Source organism: Oncorhynchus gorbuscha, linkage group LG09 (genome assembly GCF_021184085.1).
Source record: "Oncorhynchus gorbuscha isolate QuinsamMale2020 ecotype Even-year linkage group LG09, OgorEven_v1.0, whole genome shotgun sequence".
Lineage (NCBI taxonomy): Eukaryota > Metazoa > Chordata > Actinopteri > Salmoniformes > Salmonidae > Oncorhynchus > Oncorhynchus gorbuscha.
In genome coordinates, this window is record NC_060181.1 from 96,315,040 (window position 1) to 96,342,484 (window position 27,445).

Consider the following 27,445-nt stretch of genomic DNA (forward strand, 5'->3'; position numbering starts at 1 on the left):
GAGACAGGGTAGAGAACAGAGAGAACAGAGAACAGAGAGACAGGGTAGAGAACAGAGAGAACAGAGAACAGAGAGAACAGAGAGACAGGGTAGAGAACAGAACAGAGACAGGGTAGAGAACAGAGAGACAGGGTAGAGAACAGAGAGATAGGGGAGAGAACAGAGAGACAGGGTAGAGAACAGAGAGAACAGAGAGACAGGGTAGAGAACAGAGAGACAGGGTAGAGAACAGAGAGAACAGAGTAGAGAACAGAGAGACAGGGTAGAGAACAGAGAGAACAGAGAGACAGGGTAGAGACCAGAGAGACAGGGTAGAGACCAGAGAGAACAGAGAGAACAGGGTAGAGAACAGAGAGATAGGGGGAGAGAACAGAGACAGGGTAGAGAACAGAGAGACAGGGAGAGAACAGAGAGACAGGGTAGAGAACAGAGAGAACAGAGAGACAGGGTAGAGAACAGAGAGACAGGGTAGAGAACAGAGAGAACAGAGAGACAGGGTAGAGACCAGAGAGAACAGAGAGAACAGAGAGACAGGGTAGAGAACAGAGAGACAGGGTAGAGAACAGAGAGATAGGGGAGAGAACAGAGAGACAGGGTAGAGAACAGAGAGAACAGAGTAGAGAACAGAGAGACAGGGTAGAGAACAGAGAGAACAGAGAGACAGGGTAGAGACCAGAGAGAACAGAGACAGGGTAGAGAACCAGAGAGAACAGAGAGAACAGAGAGACAGGAGTAGAGAGACACAGAGAGAACAGAGAGACAGGGTAGAGAACAGAGAGAACAGAGAGACAGAGAGTAGAGAACAGAGAGAACAGAACAGAGAACAGGGTAGAGAACAGAGAGAACAGAGAACAGAGAGAACAGGAGTAGAGAACAGAGAGAACAGGGTAGAGAACAGAGAGAACAGAGAGACAGGGTAGAGAACAGAGAGAACAGGGTAGAGAACAGAGAGACAGGGTAGAGAACAGAGTGAACAGAGAGAATAGGGTAGAGAACAGAGAGACAGGGTAGAGAACAGAGAGAGACAGGGTAGAGAACAGAGAGAACAGGAGAACAGAGAACAGGGTAGAGAACAGAGAGAGAGACAGGGTTAGAGAACAGAGAGAACAGAGAGAACAGAACAGAGAGACAGGGTAGAGAACAGAGAGAACATGGTGGAGAACAGAGAGAACAGAGAACAGGGTAGAGCACAGAGAGAACAGAGAGACAGGGTAGAGAACAGAGAGAACAGAGAGAACAGGAACAGAGAGAACAGAGAACAGGGTAGAGAACAGAGAGACAGGGTAGAGAACAGAATAGGGAGAGAACAGAGAGACAGGGTAGAGAACAGAACAGAGAACAGAGAGAACAGGGTAGAGAACAGAGAGACAGGGTGGAGAACAGAGAACAGAGAGAGAACAGGGTAGAGAACAGAGAGACAGGGTAGAGAACAGAACAGAGAGACAGGGTAGAGAACAGAGAGAACAGAGAGACAGGGTAGAGAACAGAGAGAACAGAGAGACAGGGTAGAGAACAGAGAGACAGGGTAGAGAACAGAGAGAACAGAGAGAACAGAGACAGGGTAGAGAACAGAGAGAACAGAGAGAACAGAGAGACAGGGTGGAGAACAGAGAGAACAGAGAGAGACAGTAGAGAACAGAGAGACAGGAGAACAGAGAACAGTAGAGAACAGAGAGAACAGAGGGAACAGAGAGAACAGAGAACAGAGAGACAGGGTAGAGAACAGAGAGAACAGAGAGAACAGAGAGAACAGGGTAGAGAACAGAGAGAACAGAGAGACAGGGTAGAGAACAGAGAGAACAGAGAGAACAGAGAGACAGGGTAGAGAACAGAGAGAACAGAGAGACAGGGTAGAGAACAGAGAACAGAGAGAACAGAGAGAACAGAGAGAACAGAGAGAACAGAGAGAACAGAGAGACCAGAGAGAACAGAGAGAACAGAGAGAACAGAGAGTGAATACAAGTATGTGTATATAAAGGTGTAATAAAAGTTGTGGAAGCCTGTAACAGATTCCTGTAGCAGCTTCCTGACACGTTTCACAGAGTTATGCATTACAGCCCAGGGAGAAACCTCAAACCCAATCATCCTTTTTGAATTGAAGCCTTTTCAACCATATGCCTTCCTTTTCTCAGGACCACACTAGTGCTAGACACACAACACTGATACATGAACACATACACACTAGTGCTAGACACACAACACTGATACATGAACACATACACACTAGTGCTAGACACACAACACTGATATATGAACACATACACACTAGTGCTAGACACACAACACTGATATATGAACACATACACACACTACATACACACACTGCATACAGACACTACATACACACACTGCATACAGACACTACATACACACACTGCATACAGACATTACATACACACACTGCATACAGACAATACATACAGACACTACATACACAAACTACATACACACACTGCATACACACACTACATACACACACTACATACAGACACTACATACACACACTACATATAGACACTGCATACACACACTACATATAGACACTACATACACACACTACATATTGACACTACATACACACACTACATATAGACACTACATACACACACTGCATACACACACTACATATAGACACTGCATACACACACTACATACACACACTACATATAGACACTACATACACACACTACATACACACACTGCATACAGACACTACATACACACACTGCATACAGACACTGCATACATACACTACATACACACACTACATACACACACTGCATACAGACACTACATACACACAATACATATACACACTGCATATACACACTGCATACAGACACTACACACACCTGGGGGGGCAGTTAGCCTAGGGATTAGAGCGTTAGACTAGTAACCGAAAGGTTGCAAGATCAAATCCCTGAGCTGACAAGGTAACAATCAGTCGTTCTGCCCCTGAACAAGGCTGTTAACCCACTGTTCCTAGACCAGTTAACCCACTGTTCCTAGACCAGTTAACCCACTGTTCCCTGGTAGGCCGTCATTGTAAATAATAATTTGTTCTTAACTGACTTGCCTCGTTAAATAAAGTTTAAATAAGCAGAGCGAAGGGAAGGAGGAGCGGAGGGAAGGAGGAGCGACAGAGGGGAAGGAATTCAGGAGCATTCCAGAAGTTCTGTTTTCTAATCACAAATTCATTCATTCATTTTCAGAGAAAGATATGTTTACCTAGCTAGCACAGAACACATTGCTGTTTACCTAGCTAGTACATATTGTTGTTTACCTAGCTAGCACAGAACACATTGTTGTTTACCTAGCTAGCACAGACCACATTGGTGTTTACCTAGCTAGTACATATTGGTGTTTACCTAGCTAGCACAGAACACATTGGTGTTTACCTAGCTAGCACAGAACATATTGGTGTTTACCTAGCTAGTACATATTGTTGTTTACCTAGCTAGTACATATTGTTGTTTACCTAGCTAGCACAGAACACATTGGTGTTTACCTAGCTAGCACAGAACATATTGGTGTTTACCTAGCTAGTACATATTGTTGTTTACCTAGCTATCACAGAACACATTGGTGTTTACCTAGCTAGCACAGAACACATTGGTGTTTACCTAGCTAGCACAGAACATATTGGTGTTTACCTAGCTAGTACAGAACACATTGGTGTTTACCTAGCTAGCACAGAACATATTGGTGTTTACCTAGCTAGTACAGAACACATTGGTGTTTACCTAGCTAGTACATATTGGTGTTTACCTAGCTAGCACATATTGTTGTTTACCTAGCTAGTACACATTGTTGTTTACCTAGCTAGTAGCGAACACATTGGTGTTTACCTAGCTAGCACAGAACACATTGGTGTTTACCTAGCTAGTACATATTGTTGTTTACCTAGCTATCACAGAACACATTGTTGTTTACCTAGCTAGTACAGAACACATTGGTGTTTACCTAGCTAGCACAGAACCCATTGGTGTTTACCTAGCTAGCACAGAACCCATTGGTGTTTACCTAGCTAGTACATATTGTTGTTTACCTAGCTATCACAGAACACATTGGTGTTTACCTAGCTAGCACAGAACATATTGGTGTTTACCTAGCTAGCACAGAACATATTGGTGTTTACCTAGCTAGCACAGAACATATTGGTGTTTACCTACAGCATTGGTGTTTACAGAACACATTGGTGTTTACCTAGCTAGTACAGAACACATTGTTTACCTGGCACAGAACACATTGGTGTTTATCTAGCTAGCACAGAACACATTGGTGTTTACCTAGCTAGTACATATTGTTGTTTACCTAGCTAGTACAGAACACATTGGTGTTTACCTAGCTAGCACAGAACATATTGGTGTTTACCTAGCTAGTACAGAACACATTGGTGTTTACCTAGCTAGTACATATTGTTGTTTACCTAGCTAGTAGAGAACACATTGGTGTTTACCTAGCTAGTACAGAACACATTGGTGTTTACCTAGCTAGCACAGAACACATTGGTGTTTACCTAGCTAGTACATATTGTTGTTTACCTAGCTAGTACAGAACACATTGGTGTTTACCTAGCTAGTACATATTGTTGTTTACCTAGCTAGTAGAGAACACATTGGTGTTTACCTAGCTAGTACAGAACACATTGGTGTTTACCTAGCTAGCACAGAACATATTGCTGTTTACCTAGCTAGTACATATTGTTGTTTACCTAGCTAGTACAGAACACATTGGTGTTTACCTTGCTAGCACAGAACATATTGGTGTTTACCTAGCTAGTGCAGAACACATTGGTGTTTACCTAGCTAGTACATATTGTTGTTTACTTAGCTATCACAGAACACATTGGTGTTTACCTAGCTAGTACATATTGTTGTTTACCTAGCTAGCACAGAACACATTGGTGTTTACCTAGCTAGCACAGAACATATTGGTGTTTACCTAGCTAGTACAGAACACATTGGTGTTTACCTAGCTAGCACAGAACATATTGGTGTTTACCTAGCTAGTACAGAACACATTGGTGTTTATCTAGCTAGCACAGAACACATTGGTGTTTACCTAGCTAGTACATATTGTTGTTTACCTAGCTAGTACAGAACACATTGGTGTTTACCTAGCTAGCACAGAACATATTGGTGTTTACCTAGCTAGTACAGAACACATTGGTGTTTACCTAGCTAGTACATATTGTTGTTTACCTAGCTAGTAGAGAACACATTGGTGTTTACCTAGCTAGTACAGAACACATTGGTGTTTACCTAGCTAGCACAGAACACATTGGTGTTTACCTAGCTAGTACATATTGTTGTTTACCTAGCTAGTACAGAACACATTGGTGTTTACCTAGCTAGTACATATTGTTGTTTACCTAGCTAGTAGAGAACACATTGGTGTTTACCTAGCTAGTACAGAACACATTGGTGTTTACCTAGCTAGCACAGAACATATTGCTGTTTACCTAGCTAGTACATATTGTTGTTTACCTAGCTAGTACAGAACACATTGGTGTTTACCTTGCTAGCACAGAACATATTGGTGTTTACCTAGCTAGTACAGAACACATTGGTGTTTACCTAGCTAGTACATATTGTTGTTTACTTAGCTATCACAGAACACATTGGTGTTTACCTAGCTAGTACATATTGTTGTTTACCTAGCTAGCACAGAACACATTGGTGTTTACCTAGCTAGCACAGAACATATTGGTGTTTACCTAGCTAGTACAGAACACATTGGTGTTTACCTAGCTATCACAGAACATATTGGTGTTTACCTAGCTATTGGTGTTTACCTACAGAACACATTGGTGTTTACCTAGCTAGTACATATTGTTGTTTACCTAGCTAGCACAGAACACATTGGTGTTTACCTAGCTAGCACAGAACATATTGGTGTTTACCTAGCTAGTACAGAACACATTGGTGTTTACCTAGCTATCATATTGTGTTTACCTAGAACATATTGGTGTTTACCTAGCTAGTACAGAACACATTGGTGTTTACCTAGCTAGTACATATTGTTGTTTACCTAGCTAGTACAGAACACATTGGTGTTTACCTAGCTAGCACAGAACATATTGGTGTTTACCTAGCTAGTACAGAACATATTGGTGTTTACCTAGCTAGCACAGAACATGTTGGTGTTTACCTAGCTAGCACAGAACATATTGGTGTTTACCTAGCTAGTACAGAACACATTGGTGTTTACCTAGCTAGCACAGAACATATTGGTGTTTACCTAGCTAGTACAGAACACATTGGTGTTTACCTAGCTAGTACATATTGGTGTTTACCTAGCTAGTACAGAACACATTGGTGTTTACCTAGCTAGCACAGAACATATTGGTGTTTACCTAGCTAGTACAGAACACATTGGTGTTTACCTAGCTAGTACATATTGGTGTTTACCTAGCTAGTACATATTGTTGTTTACCTAGCTACCACAGAACATATTGGTGTTTACCTAGCTAGTACAGAACACATTGGTGTTTACCTAGCTAGTACATATTGTTGTTTACCTAGCTAGCACAGAACACATTGGTGTTTACCTAGCTAGTACAGAACACATTGGTGTTTACCTAGCTAGCACCGAACCCATTGGTGTTTACCTAGCTAGTACAGAACACATTGGTGTTTACCTAGCTAGTACATATTGTTGTTTACCTAGCTAGCACAGAACACATTGGTGTTTACCTAGCTAGCACAGAACCCATTGGTGTTTACCTAGCTAGTACATATTGTTGTTTACCTAGCTATCACAGAACACATTGGTGTTTACCTAGCTAGCACAGAACATATTGGTGTTTACCTAGCTAGCACAGAACATATTGGTGTTTACCTAGCTAGCACAGAACATATTGGTGTTTACCTAGCTAGTACAGAACACATTGGTGTTTACCTAGCTAGCACAGAACATATTGGTGTTTACCTAGCTAGTACAGAACACATTGGTGTTTATCTAGCTAGCACAGAACACATTGGTGTTTACCTAGCTAGCACAGAACATATTGGTGTTTACCTAGCTAGTACAGAACACATTGGTGTTTACCTAGCTAGCACAGAACATATTGGTGTTTACCTAGCTAGTACAGAACACATTGGTGTTTACCTAGCTAGTACATATTGTTGTTTACCTAGCTAGTACAGAACACATTGGTGTTTACCTAGCTAGTACAGAACACATTGGTGTTTACCTAGCTAGTACAGAACATATTGGTGTTTACAGAACAGAACATATTGGTGTTTACCTAGCTAGTACATATTGGTGTTTACCTAGCTAGTTTACAGAACACATTGGTGTTTACCTAGCTAGTACATATTGTTGTTTACCCTAGCTAGTACCAGAACACATTGGTGTTTACCTAGCTAGTACAGAACACATTGGTGTTTACCTAGCTAGCACAGAACATATTGCTGTTTACCTAGCTAGTACATATTGTTGTTTACCTAGCTAGTACAGAACACATTGGTGTTTACCTTGCTAGCACAGAACATATTGGTGTTTACCTAGCTAGTACAGAACACATTGGTGTTTACCTAGCTAGTACATATTGTTGTTTACTTAGCTATCACAGAACACATTGGTGTTTACCTAGCTAGTACATATTGTTGTTTACCTAGCTTGTTGTTTACCTAGCTAGCACAGAACACATTGGTGTTTACCTAGCTAGCACAGAACATATTGGTGTTTACCTAGCTAGTACAGAACACATTGGTGTTTACCTAGCTATCACAGAACATATTGGTGTTTACCTAGCTAGCACAGAACACATTGGTGTTTACCTAGCTAGTACATATTGTTGTTTACCTAGCTAGCACAGAACACATTGGTGTTTACCTAGCTAGCACAGAACATATTGGTGTTTACCTAGCTAGTACAGAACACATTGGTGTTTACCTAGCTATCACAGAACATATTGGTGTTTACCTAGCTAGTACAGAACACATTGGTGTTTACCTAGCTAGTACATATTGTTGTTTACCTAGCTAGTACAGAACACATTGGTGTTTACCTAGCTAGCACAGAACATATTGGTGTTTACCTAGCTAGTACAGAACATATTGGTGTTTACCTAGCTAGCACAGAACATGTTGGTGTTTACCTAGCTAGCACAGAACATATTGGTGTTTACCTAGCTAGTACAGAACACATTGGTGTTTACCTAGCTAGCACAGAACATATTGGTGTTTACCTAGCTAGTACAGAACACATTGGTGTTTACCTAGCTAGTACATATTGGTGTTTACCTAGCTAGTACAGAACACATTGGTGTTTACCTAGCTAGCACAGAACATATTGGTGTTTACCTAGCTAGTACAGAACACATTGGTGTTTACCTAGCTAGTACAGAACACATTGGTGTTTACCTAGCTAGTACATATTGGTGTTTACCTAGCTAGTACATATTGTTGTTTACCTAGCTACCACAGAACATATTGGTGTTTACCTAGCTAGTACAGAACACATTGGTGTTTACCTAGCTAGTACATATTGTTGTTTACCTAGCTAGCACAGAACACATTGGTGTTTACCTAGCTAGTACAGAACACATTGGTGTTTACCTAGCTAGCACCGAACCCATTGGTGTTTACCTAGCTAGTACAGAACACATTGGTGTTTACCTAGCTAGTACATATTGTTGTTTACCTAGCTAGCACAGAACACATTGGTGTTTACCTAGCTATCACAGAAAACATTGGTGTTTACCTAGCTAGCACAGAACCCATTGGTGTTTACCTAGCTAGCACAGAACACATTGGTGTTTACCTAGCTAGCACAGAACATATTGGTGTTTACCTAGCTAGCACAGAACACATTGGTGTTTATCTAGCTAGTACAGAACACATTGGTGTTTACCTAGCTAGTACATATTGGTGTTTACCTGGCTAGTACATATTGTTGTTTACCTAGCTAGTACAGAACATATTGTTGTTTACCTAGCTAGTACATATTGGTGTTTACCTAGCTAGTACATATTGTTGTTTACCTAGCTAGCACAGAACACATTGGTGTTTACCTACCTAGTGCAGAACACATTGGTGTTTACCTAGCTAGTACATATTGTTGTTTACCTAGCTAGCACAGAACATATTGGTGTTTACCTAGCTAGCACAGAACATATTGGTGTTTACCTAGCTAGTACAGAACACATTGGTGTTTACCTAGCTAGCACAGAACATATTGGTGTTTACCTAGCTAGTACAGAACACATTGGTGTTTACCTAGCTAGTACATATTGGTGTTTACCTAGCTAGTACAGAACACATTGGTGTTTACCTAGCTATCACAGAACATATTGGTGTTTACCTAGCTAGTACAGAACACATTGGTGTTTACCTAGCTAGTACAGAACCCCTAGCATATATTGTTGTTTACCTAGCTATCACAGAACATATTGGTGTTTACCTAGCTAGTACATATTGTTGTTTACCTAGCTAGTACATATTGTGTTTACCTAGCCAGCACAGAACATATTGGTGTTTACCTAGCTAGCACAGAACATATTGGTGTTTACCTAGCTAGTACATATTGTTGTTTACCTAGCTAGCACAGAACATATTGGTGTTTACCTAGCTAGTACAGAACACATTGGTGTTTAATGGTGTTTACCTAGCTAGTACATATTGGTGTTTACCTAGCTAGTACACATTGGTGTTTACCTAGCTAGTACAGAACACATTGGTGTTTACCTAGCTAGCACCGAACCCATTGGTGTTTACCTAGCTAGTACAGAACACATTGGTGTTTACCTAGCTAGTACACATTGGTGTTTACCTAGCTAGTACATATTGGTGTTTACCTAGCTAGTACAGAACATATTGTTGTTTACCTAGCTAGTACATATTGGTGTTTACCTAGCTAGTACATATTGTTGTTTACCTAGCTAGCACAGAACACATTGGTGTTTACCTAGCTAGCACAGAACATATTGGTGTTTACCTAGCTAGCACAGAACACATTGGTGTTTACCTAGCTAGTACAGAACACATTGGTGTTTACCTAGCTAGTACATATTGGTGTTTACCTAGCTAGTACATATTGGTGTTTACCTAGCTAGTACAGAACATATTGTTGTTTACCTAGCTAGTACATATTGGTGTTTACCTAGCTAGTACATATTGTTGTTTACCTAGCTAGCACAGAACATATTGTTGTTTATCTAGCTAGTACATATTGTGGTTTACCTAGCTAGCACAGAACATATTGGTGTTTACCTAGCTAGTACAGAACACATTGGTGTTTACCTAGCTAGCACAGAACATATTGGTGTTTACCTAGCTAGTACAGAACACATTGGTGTTTACCTAGCTAGTACATATTGGTGTTTACCTAGCTAGTACATATTGTTGTTTACCTAGCTAGCACAGAACATATTGGTGTTTACCTAGCTAGTACAGAACACATTGGTGTTTTCCTAGCTAGTACATATAGTTGTTTACCTAGCTAGCACAGAACATATTGTTGTTTACCTAGCTAGTACAGAACACATTGTTGTTTACCTAGCTAGTACATATTGGTGTTTACCTAGCTAGTATATATTGTTGTTTACCTAGCTAGTACATATTGGTGTTTACCTAGCTACCACATAACACATTGTTGTTTACCTAGCTAGTACATATTGGTGTTTACCTAGCTAGCACAGAACACATTGTTGTTTACCTAGCTAGTACATATTGTTGTTTACCTAGCTAGCACAGAACATATTGGTGTTTACCTAGCTAGCACAGAACACATTGGTGTTTACCTAGCTAGTACATATTGTTGTTTACCTAGCTAGCACAGAACACATTGGTGTTTACCTAGCTAGCACAGAACATATTGGTGTTTACCTAGCTAGTACAGAACACATTGGTGTTTACCTAGCTAGTACATATTGGTGTTTACCTAGCTAGTACAGAACACATTGGTGTTTACCTAGCTAGCACAGAACATATTGGTGTTTACCTAGCTAGTACAGAACACATTGGTGTTTACCTAGCTAGTACATATTGGTGTTTACCTAGCTAGTACATATTGTTGTTTACCTAGCTAGCACAGAACATATTGGTGTTTACCTAGCTAGTACAGAACACATTGGTGTTTACCTAGCTAGTACATATTGTTGTTTACCTAGCTAGCACAGAACATATTGGTGTTTACCTAGCTAGTACATATTGTTGTTTACCTAGCTAGTACATATTGTGGTTTACCTAGCTAGCACAGAACATATTGGTGTTTACCTAGCTAGCACAGAACATATTGGTGTTTACCTAGCTAGTACATATTGTTGTTTACCTAGCTAGTACATATTGTGGTTTACCTAGCTAGCACAGAACATATTGGTGTTTACCTAGCTAGCACAGAACATATTGGTGTTTACCTAGCTAGTACAGAACACATTGGTGTTTACCTAGCTAGTACATATTGGTGTTTACCTAGCTAGTACACATTGGTGTTTACCTAGCTAGTACAGAACACATTGGTGTTTACCTAGCTAGCACCGAACCCATTGGTGTTTACCTAGCTAGTACAGAACACATTGGTGTTTACCTAGCTAGTACACATTGGTGTTTACCTAGCTAGTACAGAACACATTGGTGTTTACCTAGCTAGCACCGAACCCATTGGTGTTTACCTAGCTAGTACAGAACACATTGGTGTTTACCTAGCTAGCACAGAACATATTGGTGTTTACCTAGCTAGCACAGAACACATTGGTGTTTACCTAGCTAGTACAGAACACATTGGTGTTTACCTAGCTAGTACATATTGGTGTTTACCTAGCTAGTACATATTGGTGTTTACCTAGCTAGTACAGAACATATTGTTGTTTACCTAGCTAGTACATATTGGTGTTTACCTAGCTAGTACATATTGTTGTTTACCTAGCTATCACAGAACACATTGGTGTTTACCTACCTAGTACAGAACACATTGGTGTTTACCTAGCTAGTACATATTGTTGTTTACCTAGCTAGCACAGAACATATTGTTGTTTATCTAGCTAGTACATATTGTGGTTTACCTAGCTAGCACAGAACATATTGGTGTTTACCTAGCTAGTACAGAACACATTGGTGTTTACCTAGCTAGCACAGAACATATTGGTGTTTACCTAGCTAGTACAGAACACATTGGTGTTTACCTAGCTAGTACATATTGGTGTTTACCTAGCTAGTACATATTGTTGTTTACCTAGCTAGCACAGAACATATTGTTGTTTACCTAGCTAGTACATATTGGTGTTTACCTAGCTAGTATATATTGTTGTTTACCTAGCTAGTACATATTGGTGTTTACCTAGCTACCACAGAACACATTGTTGTTTACCTAGCTAGTACATATTGATGTTTACCTAGCTACCACAGAACACATTGTTGTTTACCTAGCTAGTACATATTGTTGTTTACCTAGCTAGCACAGAACACATAGTTGTTAACCTAGCTAGTACATATTGTTGTTTACCTAGCTAGCACAGAACATATTGGTGTTTACCTAGCTAGCACAGAACACATTGGTGTTTAGCTAGCTAGTACATATTGTTGTTTACCTAGCTAGCACAGAACATATTGGTGTTTACCTAGCTAGTACATATTGTTGTTTACCTAGCTACCACAGAACATATTGGTGTTTACCTAGCTAGTACATATTGGTGTTTACCTAGCTAGCACAGAACACATTGGTGTTTACCTAGCTAGCACAGAACATATTGGTGTTTACCTAGGTAATACAGAACATATTGGTGTTTACCTAGCTAGCACAGAACATATTGGTGTTTACCTAGCTAGCACAGAACACATTGGTGTTTACCTAGCTAGCACAGAACACATTGGTGTTTACCTAGCTAGCACAGAACACATTGGTGTTTACCTAGCTAGTACATATTGTTGTTTACAGGTGTTCAAAGCTCATGTATATGATATGTCTGGCAGTGTGTCTGCATTATTCGGTCTACGTTCAGCAATCTGTCCAGGTATATCTGTAGTCACATGTCTTCATGTGTTCGTGTGACTTAACTTTGTGTTTCACAGTTAAATTGTCTATTTAATATTATCTTCATGAAATCTAAGGAATTATTTTCATTGTGCTGAAAATATGTCAGATGTATTTTGTTATATTATGTCGTAAGAAACTATTTAAAGATCTATTTTTTAAATGACTGAAATGCGTTTTTGCAATTCTTTACAAATGTTTATTTTCCTCCTGAGAGTAGACTCTAGCTTTGTGTATTTTCCTGCTGAGAGTAGACTCTAGCTTTGTGTATTTTCCTGCTGAGAGTAGACTCTAGCTTTGTGTATTTTCCTGCTGAGAGTAGACTCTAGCTTTGTGTATTTTCCTGCTGAGAGTAGACTCTAGCTTTGTGTATTTTCCTGCTGAGAGTAGACTCTAGCTTTGTGTATTTTCCTGCTGAGAGTAGACTCTAGCTTTGTGTATTTTCCTGCTGAGCGTAGACTCTAGCTTTTTGTGAACCAAATGGATTATTACAGCCCTTTAATAATCCTATTTCAGTAGACAAACGACACGAGCCAGTCACGACGAACTACCATCTGCCAAATCCCCTTCGCTGTGTGCAGAATTACTCATTCGTCATGATTTATTATTTAAAATACTAATGTTCATAGTAGGGGTGCTGGAGGTGCTGCGGAACCCCCTTGATTAAATGAAATAATATTTCCAAAATTATATATAAAAAAATAAGTAAACGATTCAGAATACTACACCAGAGATCATCATTTAGTCACAGATGATCAACAGCTTCTTTTAAAATAAAGCAGACCACCCAAATATAGAACGGCTTGTTGGGTTGTGGCCATAGACATATAATCCATAGAAGGGTCTTGGAACCTCTGACCTCATGGGTACGCTAGCCAGTCCTGACTTGAATCAATAGATGCCATCTATGGATTACATTTCTACGGTTGGTTTAGGCTGTCAGTTTGCCTTTCGCTAAAATCCTTACTGCTGAAAAGAGAAGACTAGTCTGTCTGTAGAAGCAAAAAAATAATAATTCTCATCAACTTTTGAGCAATTCTGAGGGAACAGCACTTTTTTTTCCGAAGTATCTTATCTTGAGATAGGCTATTGGTAGGAGCGCATCGGCCATCACCGTGACTTATAGCCTATTGTATGTCTTCATCATTGGGTGATTCTGAAAAGTGGCACTGAAAAGTTTATTTAGTAGCCTACTTTAGCCTATTATATATATATATATATATATATATATATATATATATATATATATATATATATATATATATATATATACAGTACCAGTCAAAGGTTTGGCAACACCTACTCATTCCAGGGTATTTCTTTATTTTTACTATTTTCCACATTGCAAAATAATAGTGTAGAATAATAGTGAAGACATCAAAACCATTAAATAACACATATCAAATCATTCAGTAACCATAAAAGTGTTAATCAAAAATAAATCTTATAGTTGAGATTCTTCAAAGTAACCAATTTTTGACTTGATGACAGCTTTGCACATTCTCTCAACCAGAAGCATGAGGTAGTCACCTGGAAGGATCGCCGCAAGAGATGAGAAGCAGGTACGGGGAGTGAAGGTTTAATAGCTGACGGACATGAAATGGAACAGGAACAGCGTCTGGACAGGAACACATAACAACAATTAATGCGGACCAAGGGAACACCACCGAGGAACAGACAGATATATATAGGGGGTAATAAACAACGTAAAGAAGTCCAGGTGAGTCCGATGAGTGCTGATGCGCGTAATGATGGTGACGGGTGCGTGTAATGATGGTGACAGGTGTGCGTAATGATGGTGACAGGTGCGTAATGATGGTGACAGGTGTGCGTAATGATGGAGACAGGTGTGTGTAATGATGGGGACAGGTGCGCGTAATGATGGTGACAGGTGTGCGTAATGATGGTGACAGGTGCGTAATGATGGTGACAGGTGTGCGTAATGATGGTGACAGGTGTGCGTAATGATGGAGACAGGTGTGTGTAATGATGGGGACAGGTGCGCGTAATGATGGTGACAGGTGTGTGTAATGATGGTGACAGGTGCGTGTAATGATGGTGACAGGTGTGTGTAATGATGGTGACAGGTGCGTGTAATGATGGGGACAGGTGCGTGTAATGATGGGGACAGGTGTGTGTAAAGAAAGGTAGTCTCACGCCCTCGAGCACAAGGGAGGAGGAGCGGGAACAGGTGTGCCTTATTAAAAGTTAATTTGTGTAATTTCTTTCCTCCTTAATGCATTTGAGCCAATCAGTTGTGTTGTGACAAGGTAGGGGTGGTATACAGAAGATAGCCCTATTTGATAAAATACCAACTACATATTATGGCAAGAACAGCTCAAATAGGCAAAGAGAAACGACATTCCAACATTACTTTAAGACATGAAGGTCAGTCAATCCGGAAAATTTCAAGAACTTTTAAAGTTTCTTCATGTGGAGTCGCAAAAACCCATCAAGCGCTGTGATGAAACTGGCTCACAACAATCTGTTCAGTGGCCTGTGCTACTGTTTGCATTAAAGTCCAGTTCATTTTTGTTGATCTCAGTGTGTCAGTCAATGTAGCCACTCATTGTCAGTTGTGTGTATGGTTTAAAAATATATATATATTATAATATCTTATATTATTTAAATGACGTAGAATTGTATGAAATGCATTTATAAAATGAAAGAACAAATTAATCATCATTTCCATGTGTCGAAACATATAAAACACTTCTGCCCAACTGTCTGCCACTACGCAAATGTGCTTTATAGATTCATGCAAGGATTGATTATAAAGCAAACCCCCATCTCAAACCATCTTCCTGCAGCTATGCCATTACTCCACCAATACAAACCCACTATCACACAAGCCAACTCTGTTCAGGTCCCTAACTACGTGGACACACAGTACATTTCATAGACAGTATGGCATATACACGATTATCTGTTTGTATATACATCATTAGCTAATACCATATTATGCCTATCGTCCACAGTCCCTTGTCTTTACGTATCAAAACCGCACAACTTTAACTTTTTAAAACGAGACCTACTATCCTCAGACGGGACTCTACAGTACGCCTCCATCATCTGTGATCCTACAGGCAGAGAAGGGGGCCGTCCGTAACCAAGGTAACTTCCACAGTCTTCTCAGGAGATAAGGGGACTCGTAAATTAACTCCACTTCCTGGTGATACCCTGGCTCACTGTTGACTGATGTCCATCCTGTCTTCTCCATCTCCGCTGAGTCAAGTCCTCTCTCCGATGAAGACCCTGAGAGAAGAACATAGACACATGAGGACGTGGCACCTGTCGTTACACTAAGGCCTGGAGTTTTGGACATCATTTTTAAAAGCTGAGAGTCTGCGTATAAACTTTTCTTTTCACCGAAAAGATTATTAATGAATCATGATCGGGTGCAATATGAGTTAATGAATCATGATCAGGTGCTCTATGAGTTAATTAATCATGTTCAGGTGCTCTATGAGTTAATTAATCATGTTCAGGTGCTCTATGAGTTAATGAATCATGTTCAGGTGCTCTATGAGTTAATGAATCATGTTTAGGTGCTCTATGAGTTAATGAATCATGTTTAGGTGCTCTATGAGTTAATGAATCATGTTTAGGTGCTCTATGAGTTAATGAATCATGTTTAGGTGCTCTATGAGTTAATGAATCATGTTTAGGTGCTCTATGAGTTAATGAATCATGTTTAGGTGCTCTATGAGTTAATGAATCATGTTTAGGTGCTCTATGAGTTAATGAATCATGTTTAGGTGCTCTATGAGTTAATGAATCATGTTTAGGTGCTCTATGAGTTAATGAATCATGTTTAGGTGCTCTATGAGTTAATGAATCATGTTTAGGTGCTCTATGAGTTAATGCATCATGTTCAGGTGCTCTATGAGTTAATGAATCATGTTCAGGTGCTCTATGAGTTAATGAATCATTATCAGGTGCTCTATGAGTTAATGAATCGTTATCAGGTGCTCTATGAGTTAATGAATCATTATCAGGTGCTCTATGAGTTAATGAATCATGATCTGATGCTCTATGAGTTAATGAATCATTATCAGGTGCTCTATGAGTTAATGAATCATTATCAGGTGCTCTATGAGTTAATGAATCATGTTCAGGTGCTCTATGAGTTAATGAATCATGATCTGATGCTTTATGAGTTAATGAATCATGATCAGGTGCTCTATGAGTTAATGAATCATGATCAGGTGCTCTATGAGTTAATGAATCATTATCAGGTGCTCTATGAGTTAATGAATCATGTTCAGGTGCTCTATGAGTTAATGAATCATGATCTGATGCTCTATGAGTTAATGAATCATTATCAGATGCTCTATGAGTTAATGAATCATTATCAGGTGCTCTATGAGTTAATGAATCATTATCAGGTGCTCTATGAGTTAATGAATCGTTATCAGGTGCTCTATGAGTTAATGAATCATTATCAGGTGCTCTATGAGTTAATGAATCATGATCTGATGCTCTATGAGTTAATGAATCATTATCAGGTGCTCTATGAGTTAATGAATCATTATCAGGTGCTCTATGAGTTAATGAATCATGTTCAGGTGCTCTATGAGTTAATGAATCATGATCTGATGCTTTATGAGTTAATGAATCATGATCAGGTGCTCTATGAGTTAATGAATCATGATCAGGTGCTCTATGAGTTAATGAATCATGATCTGATGCTCTATGAGTTAATTAATTTATGTGCAGGGTCTATATGAGTTAATTAATAATGTTCAGGTGCTCTATGAGTTAATTAGTAATGTTCAGGTGCTCTATGAGTTAATGAATCATGTTCAGGGTCTATATGTGTTAATTAATAATGTTCAGGGTCTATATGAGTTAATTAATAATGTTCAGGTGCTCTATGAGTTAATTAGTAATGTTCAGGTGCTCTATGAGTTAATGAATCATGTTCAGGGTCTATATGAGTTAATTAATAATGTTCAGGTGCTCTATGAGTTAATTAGTAATGTTCAGGTGCTCTATGAGTTAATGAATCATGTTCAGGGTCTATATGAGTTAATTAATAATGTTCAGGGTCTATATGAGTTAATGAATCATGTTCAGGGTCTATATGAGTTAATTATTCATGTTCAGGTGCTCTATGAGTTAATTAGTAATGTTCAGGTGCTCTATGAGTTAATTAGTAATGTTCAGGTGCTCTATGAGTTAATGAATCATGTTCAGGGTCTATATGAGTTAATTAATAATGTTCAGGGTCTATATGAGTTAATTAATAATGTTCAGGTGCTCTATGAGTTAATTAATAATGTTCAGGGTCTATATGAGTTAATTATTCATGTTCAGGTGCTCTATGCATCTGATAGGTTAGAGTATTTTTTTAAATAACTTATAACCATATAAATAATTACTAGAACGGATAAAGCCCATCAGTCCACATTGATTTGAATGGGACTGTTCTAGTTACTATATTTCTATGCTGGTATCATCAACAACTTTTATAATTTTGTTTTATTTTTAACCTTTATTTATCTAGGCAAGTCAGTTAAGAACAAATTCTTATTTACAATGACGGCCTACCGGGGAACAGTGGGTTAACTGTCTTGTTCAGGGGCAGAACGACAAATTATTTTTTACCATCTCAGTTAAGGAATTCGATCTTGCAACCTTTGGGGTTACTAGTCCAACACTCTAACCACTAGGCTACCTGCTGGTTACTGGCCCAACACTCTAACCACTAGGCTACCTGCTGGTTACTAGTCCAACGCTCTAACCACTAGGCTACCTGCTGGTTACTAGTCCAACGCTCTAACCACTAGGCTACCTGCTGGTTACTAGCCCAACACTCTAACCACTAGGCTACCTGCTGGTTACTAGTCCAACGCTCTAACAACTAGGCTACCTGCTGGTTACTAGTCCAACGCTCTAACCACTAGGCTACCTGCTGGTTACTAGTCCAACGCTCTAACCACTAGGCTACCTGCTGGTTACTAGTCCAACACTCTAACCACTAGGCTACCTGCTGGTTACTAGTCCAACGCTCTAACCACTAGGCTACCTGCTGGTTACTAGTCCAACGCTCTAACCACTAGACTACCTGCTGGTTACTAGTCCAACACTCTAACCACTAGGCTACCTGCTGGTTACTAGTCCAACGCTCTAACCACTAGGCTACCTGCTGGTTACTAGTCCAACACTCTAACCACTAGGCTACCTGCTGGTTACTAGCCCAACACTCTAACCACTAGGCTACCTGCTGGTTACTAGTCCAACACTCTAACCACTAGGCTACCTGCTGGTTACTAGTCCAACACTCTAACCACTAGGCTACCTGCTGGTTACTAGCCCAACACTCTAACCACTAGGCTACCTGCTGGTTACTAGTCCAACGCTCTAACCACTAGGCTACCTGCTGGTTACTAGTCCAACACTCTAACCACTAGGCTACCTGCTGGTTACATTTAACATTACATTTAAGTCATTTAGCAGACGCTCTTATCCAGAGCGACTAGTCCAACGGTCTAACCACTAGGCTACCTGCTGGTTACTAGTCCAACGCTCTAACCATTAGGCTAACTGCTGGTTACTAGTCCAACGCTCTAACCACTAGGCTACCTGCTGGTTACTAGTCCAACGCTCTAACCATTAGGCTACCTGCCTCTAACCACTAGGCTACCTGCTGGTTACTAGTCCAACGCTCTAACCATTAGGCTACCTGCCTCTAACCACTAGGCTACCTGCTGGTTACTAGTCCAACGCTCTAACCACTAGGCTACCTGCTGGTTACTAGTCCAACGCTCTAACCACTAGGCTACCTACTGGTTACTAGTCCAACACTCTAACCACTAGTCTACCTGCTGGTTACTAGTCCAACATTCTAACCACTAGGCTACCTGCCGCCCCAACATGGAAATAGATAGCACAATGTACTTTACCCGATACTGTATTGTCCAATAGGAAAGCCAGGATGCCCACCAGGAGCACAGGTGAGGTCAGAAGAGAATGGAGAAGGACATCAACACTGACCATACCTGCACAGGTATACACACGATCAGGATATGGGCAAGACACACATTTAGCCACATTGATCTATTGTGCCTGGCTGTGTAATGTCAGAGTAGCCTGGTCCCAGATCTGTTTGTGAAGTAGAAGGAGAGCACAAACAGAGTTGTGGAGTTGACTCTACGACACAAACAGATCTGGGACCAGGCTGATGTCAGAGTAGGCTGGTCTAAAGTCTGCTTGGAGTTGACTCTACGACACAAACAGATCTGGGACCAGGCTGATGTCAGAGTAGGCTGGTCTAAAGTCTGCTTGGAGTTGACTCTACGGCACAAACAGATCTGGGACCAGGCTAAAATGAGATAAATTACCCGTGTCAATAAAGACGGTCTGCATGCGGAACCAGTGAGGCAGCACTAGAGACATGAAGACAGCCAAGCCGATGTTGAAGATGTTACGTCCAGAGTCGATGTGTGTGAACTGGAAGTACCTCACACCTGTAGCCACGGCAATAGTGTACGTTACACTGAGAAGAGCACCTGAACAGGGATGGAGAGAGAGAGAGAGTTCATTTTTGTTGTTTTTCACTTTATATATTCACTTTGTATGTTGTCTACCTCACTTGCTTTGGCAATGTTAACACATGTTTCCCATGCCAATAAAGCCCTTGAATTGAATTGAATTGAATTGAATTGAATTGAGAGAGAGAGAGAGAGAGAGAGAGAGAGAGGGGGGGAGACAGAGAGAGGGAGTGAGAGAGAGAGAGACAGAGAGAGAGAGAGAGAGAGAGAGAGAGAGACAGAGAGAGAGAGAGAGAGCGAGAGGGAGAGAGAGAGAGACAGAGAGAAAGAAGGAGAAATTGATCATCTTTTAATCAGTTAATCTTTCCTCTAGTCAGAAAAATAACATGCAGACACGCTAGACGAAGACAGACAGAGGACAGATAATTAAACTAACCGTAGATGGCCAAGGGGACAGAAGTGATGATCTGTGTCAGTCGAGGCGACACTCCTAGGACCAGTCCCAAGATGGCTGCCAGTTGCACTGTCCACCTGGACCCAGACTAGGAGGAGAGAGAGGAGCAGGAGAAAGAGTCAAAACACACTGTCCACCTGGACCCAGACTGGGAGGAGAGAGAGGAGCAGGAGAAAGAGTCAAAACACACTGTCCACCTGGACCCAGACTGGGAGGAGAGAGAGGAGCAGGAGAAAGAGTCAAAACACACTGTCCACCTGGACCTAGACTGGGAGGAGAGAGAGGAGCAGGAGAAAGAGTCAAAACATACTGTCCACCTTGACCCAGACTGGGAGGAGAGAGAGGAGCAGGAGAAAGAGTCAAAACACACTGTCCACCTGGACCCAGACTGGGAGGAGAGAGAGGAGCAGGAGAAAGAGTCAAAACACAGTGTCCACCTGGACCCAGACTGGGAGGAGAGAGAGGAGCAGGAGAAAGAGTCAAAACACACTGTCCACCTGGACCTAGACTGGGAGGAGAGAGAGGAGCAGGAGAAAGAGTCAAAACATACTGTCCACCTTGACCCAGACTGGATCAGGGGAAAGAGTCAAAACATACTGTCCACCTTGACCCAGACTGGATCAGGGGAAAGAGTCAAAACACACTGTCCACCTGGACAGTCAAAACATAGACACTTGCTGCCTGGACCGAGACTGGAGTAGAGAGAGGAGCAGGGGTCAAACATAGACACTGTATGCTGATTGGCTAAATCAGCGCTCACAACGTGTCTCAGAGTAGGAGGGCTGGTCTAGGATCAGTTTTCCCTTTTAAACCATATTGAACAAGAGTGTTGACCTGATCCTAGACCAGCACTCCTATTCTGAGACTCTTTGTGAATAGTGAATACGGGCCCCTGGTCTCAGATGCATGTTTTTCCGGGGACTTAAATGAAGTCAAAAGGACTTCTGGGAAACTGAACGGCAAGAGATAACGTTCTAAATGATGACATCATCATCACATGACATCATCATCACATGACATCATCATCACTACCTGGCTGAGTCCAAGAGTACAGGTGTTGGGGACACTGCTGCTGAGCCCCAGTGGCGCCCCCATCAGGCCAGCCACCACACTGCCAAGACCCTGGGACCCAAGGCCTCTGTTACAGGCTGCTGCGGGGGGAGGGGGGACTCCCAGGAGCCGGGCCGTTAGCAGGTACATCCCCACTGAACTGACAGAGGAGGAGAGGGCTGCAACGACACCAGCCGCCATGCCTCGAACTGACAGCAGGGGTAGACCTGTCTCAGCTTCACGCACACACACACGCACACGTACACGCGCGCGCGCACGCACGCACACACACACACACACACACACACACACACACACGCATACACGCACACACGTACACGCGCACACGCGCACACGCACACGCACACGCACACGCACACGCACACACACACACACACACACACACACACACACACACACACACACACACACACACACACACACACACACACACACACACACACACACACACACACTATATATGGAGAGATCATACTTTGATATTCACAACATGACATTAACATCACCGTGCTTCTACACCTGCATTGCTTGCTGTTTGGGGTTTTAGGCTGGGTTTCTGTACAGCACTTTGAGATATCAGCTGATGTACGAAGGGCTATATAAATACATTTGATTTGATTTGATTAACCTTAAAAATATTTTCTATATTTGACTGATGCCGAATAGACGGAGACTGTCTCTATGTTGCACCGCTGGTTATGACCTGAGAGACATAGCACAGCTAGTGTTAGATGTCTCTGCTGACCTGCCAGAGGGGGACTGAGCCACGGCACAGTGAAGGGGTCCGACCGTAAAGGTTCGGGAAAGGAAGTGTTGCTCGTCTTCAGTGCCGGCAGCAGCTCGGAGACGGAACGGAGACGCAAAACCCCAAAACTCTCCAAGACTTCACACAGAGCCCACACACTCAGTAGGGGAAGCAGCATCTGCAAAAAAATTATATATATATAGTTTGACATCTACAGTAATGTGCTTTGACTTTCTTGCTAAAAGGGAAAAGAAAAAAGAAAGGGATTTCACTCAAACGTTGTAAGTGCGTGTCAGAAAGGGTACAATCAATCAACCAATCAGGAGAGACTCACAGAGAGCATCCTGCAGACAGGCAGCTGAGGCATGCTGAGGCATGCTGGGAGCATGTAGGAGCGTAGATGCTGGGACAGGAGCACAAGGAGGATGACTGTCCTGCACAGAGAAACAGGACAGTGTTAATTCAGATATTCAGATATTACAATTTAGATATTCATAAAAGTTCACAAAAAAACATGACTGAATGCATGAGAGTTTGACAAAGGTAAAAAAATAGCATTTGAAAGCAGAGGACGGACAGACTGACGGACAGACAGACAGACGGATAGACAGACAGACAGACAGACAGACAGACAGACAGACAGACAGACAGACAGACAGACAGACAGACAGACAGACAGACAGACAGACAGACAGACAGACAGACACGGACAGACAGACGGATAGACAGACGGACGGACAGACAGACAGACAGACAGAAATACAGACAGACAGACAGACAGACAGACAGACAGACAGACAGACAGACAGACAGACAGACAGACAGACAGACAGACAGACAGACAGACAGACAGACAGACAGACAGACAGACAGACAGACAGACAGACAGACAGACAGACAGACAGACAGACAGACAGACAGACAGAAATACGGACGGACAGACGGACGGACGGACGGACGGACGGACAGACAGACGGACGGAAAGACAGACAGACAGAAATACAGACAGACGGACAGACAGACAGACAGACAGACGGACAGACGGACGGACGGACGGACGGACGGACAGACGGATACACAGAGAAACGTACAGTGCAGCGATGGCCCAGTGGTCTGAGCAGAGCAGAGCAGCCTCTCTGTAGATGGAGAAGCCCAGTAGACACAACAGAGGGGCTATGACCAGCGGACCACAGTGTCTCAGAACCACACCACTCAGACCAGTCACACCCAGAAGCAGCTGGACCATGCCCACTATCACAGTCATACCCTGGAGCTACATAGGAACACACAGAGAGAGATTAAATATTGCCCAGTACGAGAATAGAACAGAGGGAGAAATTCGATTTGGCCCAGCATTAGAATAGAACAGAGGGAGAAATTAGATTTGGCCCAGCATTAGAATAGAACAGAGGGAGATATTTACATATGGCCACAGCATTAGAATAGAACAGAGGGAGAGATTAAATATGGCCCAGCATTAGAATAGAACAGAGGGAGAGATATGGCCCAGCATTATACCAGAACAGAGGGAGAGATATGGCCCAGCATTAGACCAGAACAGAGGGAGAGATATGGCCCAGCATTAGACTAGAACAGAGGGAAGGATATGGCCCAGCATTAGAATAGAACAGAGGGAGAGATATGGCCCAGCATTAGAATAGAACAGAGGGAGGGATATGGCCCAGCATTAGAATAGAACAGAGGGAGGGATATGGCCCAGCATTATAATAGAACAGAGGGAGAGATATGGCCCAGCATTAGAATAGAACAGAGGGAGAGATATGGCCCAGCATTATACCAGAACAGAGGGAGAGATATGGCCCAGCATTAGACTAGACCAGAGGGAGAGATATGGCCCAGCATTAGAACAAAACAGAGGGAGAGATTAAATATGGCCCAGGATTATACTAGAACAGAGGGAGAGATTAAATATGGCCCAGCATTAGAATAGAACAGAGGGAGAGATTAAATATGGCCCAGCATTAGAATAGAACAGAGGGAGAGATTAAATATGGCCCAGCATTAGAATAGAACAGAGGGAGAGATTAAATATGGCCCAGCATTAGAACAAAACAGAGGGAGAGATTAAATATGGCCCAGCATTAGAATAGAACAGAGGGAGAGATTAAATATGGCCCAGCATTAGAATAGAACAGAGGGAGAGATTAAATATGGCCCAGCATTAGAATAGAACAGATAGAGAGATTAAAATGGCCCAGCATTAGAATAGAACAGAGGGAGAGATTAAATATGGCCCAGCATTAGACCAGAACAGAGGGAGAGATATGGCCCAGCATTATACCAGAACAGAGGGAGGGATATGGCCCAGCATTAGAATAGAACAGAGGGAGGGATATGGCCCAGCATTAGACCAGAACAGAGGGAGAGATATGGCCCAGCATTAGAATAGAACAGAGGGAGAGATATGGCCCAGCATTAGACCAGAACAGAGGGAGGGATATGGCCCAGCATTATACCAGAACAGAGGGAGAGATATGGCCCAGCATTATACCAGAACAGAGGGAGAGATATGGCCCAGCATTATACCAGAACAGAGGGAGAGATATGGCCCAGCATTATACCAGAACAGAGGGAGAGATATGGCCCAGCATTAGACCAGAACAGAGGGAGAGATATGGCCCAGCATTATACCAGAACAGAGGGAGAGATATGGCCCAGCATTATACCAGAACAGAGGGAGAGATATGGCCCAGCATTAGACCAGAACAGAGGGAGAGATATGGCCCAGCATTAGACTAGACCAGAGGGAGAGATTAAATATGGCCCAGCATTAGACCAGACCAGAGGGAGAGATTAAATATGGCCCAGCATTAGAATAGAACAGAGGGAGAGATATGGCCCAGCATTAGACTAGACCAGAGGGAGAGATTAAATATGGCCCAGCATTAGACTAGAACAGAGGGAGAGATATGGCCCAGCATTAGAATAGAACAGAGGGAGAGATATGGCCCAGCATTAGACCAGAACAGAGGGAGGGATATGGCCCAGCATTATACCAGAACAGAGGGAGAGATATGGCCCAGCATTATACCAGAACAGAGGGAGAGATATGGCCCAGCATTATACCAGAACAGAGGGAGAGATATACATACACTGCCCAGCATTATACCAGAACAGAGGGAGAGATATGGCCCAGCATTAGACCAGAACAGAGGGAGAGATATGGCCCAGCATTATACCAGAACAGAGGGAGAGATATGGCCCAGCATTATACCAGAACAGAGGGAGAGATATGGCCCAGCATTAGACCAGAACAGAGGGAGAGATATGGCCCAGCATTAGACTAGACCAGAGGGAAGATTAAATATGGCCCAGCATTAGCCAGACCAGACAGATTAAATATGGCCCAGCATTAGAATAGAACAGAGGGAGAGATATGGCCCAGCATTAGACTAGACCCAGATTTATGGCCCAGCATTAGACTAGAACAGAGGAGAGATATGGCCCAGCATTAGAATAGAACAGAGGGAGAGATATGGCCCAGCATTAGACTAGACCAGAGGGAGAGATATGGCCCAGCATTAGACTAGACCAGAGGGAGAGATATGGCCCAGCATTAGACCAGAACAGAGGGAGAGATATGGCCCAGCATTATACCAGAACAGAGGGAGGGATATGGCCCAGCATTATACCAGAACAGAGGGAGGGATATGGCCCAGCATTATACCAGAACAGAGGGAGAGATATGGCCCAGCATTAGACCAGAACAGAGGGAGAGATATGGCCCAGCATTATACCAGAACAGAGGGAGAGATATGGCCCAGCATTAGACTAGACCAGAGGGAGAGATATGGCCCAGCATTAGACTAGACCAGAGGGAGAGATATGGCCCAGCATTAGAATAGACCAGAGGGAGAGATATGGCCCAGCATTAGAATAGACCAGAGGGAGAGAGGGGAAATATTCACTGTATAGTACAGATAGAAACAAAATGGCTGAATTGCAGAAAACCATCCATCGATGAGGACAGGAAAGGAGATGATGTCACACCATTAAAGAGGATGTTTTGATGTGTAAATATCCCTAAAAGGTCTTTAAAATCAATACAGATTAAGTTCTGAACAAGAGTTTTATTTCCATAAAACTAAATCCACCAATTTTTTCTCATTTGGATACCTACACTTTGAAGTCGGAAGTTTTACATACACCTTAGTCAAATACATTTAAAGTCAGTTTTTCACAAATCCTGACATTTAATCCTAGTAAAAAAATACCCTGTTTTAGGTCAGTTAGGATCACCACTTTAATTTAAGAATGTGAAATGTCAGAATAATAGTAGAGAGAAAAATGTATTACAGCTGTTATTTCTTTCATCACATTCCCAGTGGGTCAGTCAATTAGTATTTGGTAGCATTGCCTTTAAATTGTTTAACTTGGGTCAAATGTTTCGGGTAGCCTTCCACAAGCTTCCCACAATGAGTTGAGTGAATGTTGGCCCATTCCTCCTGACAGAGCTGGTGTAACTAAATCAGGTTTGTAGGCCTCCTTGCTCGCAAACCGTAGTCTGAATTTTTTATGGCGGTTTTGGAGCAGTGGCTTTTTCCTTGCTGGGCAGCCTTTCAGGTGATGTCGATATAGGACTCGTTTTACTGTGGATGTAGATACTTTTGTACCTGTTTCCTCCAGCATCTTCACAAGGTCCTTTGCTGTTGTTCTGGGATTGATTTGCACTTTTCGAAC

General features: G+C 41.9%; 1 protein-coding gene across 1 annotated transcript in view; it reads right to left on the reverse strand.

Annotated features, from left to right (window-relative positions):
• Positions 1–14,280: 14,280 nt before the first annotated feature.
• Positions 14,281–27,445, reverse strand: part of slc23a3 (solute carrier family 23 member 3) — a 36,799-nt gene continuing 23,634 nt past the window's right edge. Inside the window, exons 5-13 of the mRNA XM_046361220.1 lie at positions 23,836–24,017; positions 23,079–23,178; positions 22,745–22,922; positions 21,961–22,214; positions 20,911–21,016; positions 20,325–20,492; positions 19,887–19,982; positions 16,014–16,233; positions 14,281–14,596 (exon numbers count right to left, since the gene is read on the reverse strand). Of these exons, the coding sequence (XP_046217176.1) occupies positions 16,031–16,233; positions 19,887–19,982; positions 20,325–20,492; positions 20,911–21,016; positions 21,961–22,214; positions 22,745–22,922; positions 23,079–23,178; positions 23,836–24,017 (1,287 nt within the window). The 3' untranslated portion in view covers positions 14,281–14,596; positions 16,014–16,030. The remainder of the gene's footprint in view (positions 14,597–16,013; positions 16,234–19,886; positions 19,983–20,324; positions 20,493–20,910; positions 21,017–21,960; positions 22,215–22,744; positions 22,923–23,078; positions 23,179–23,835; positions 24,018–27,445) is intronic.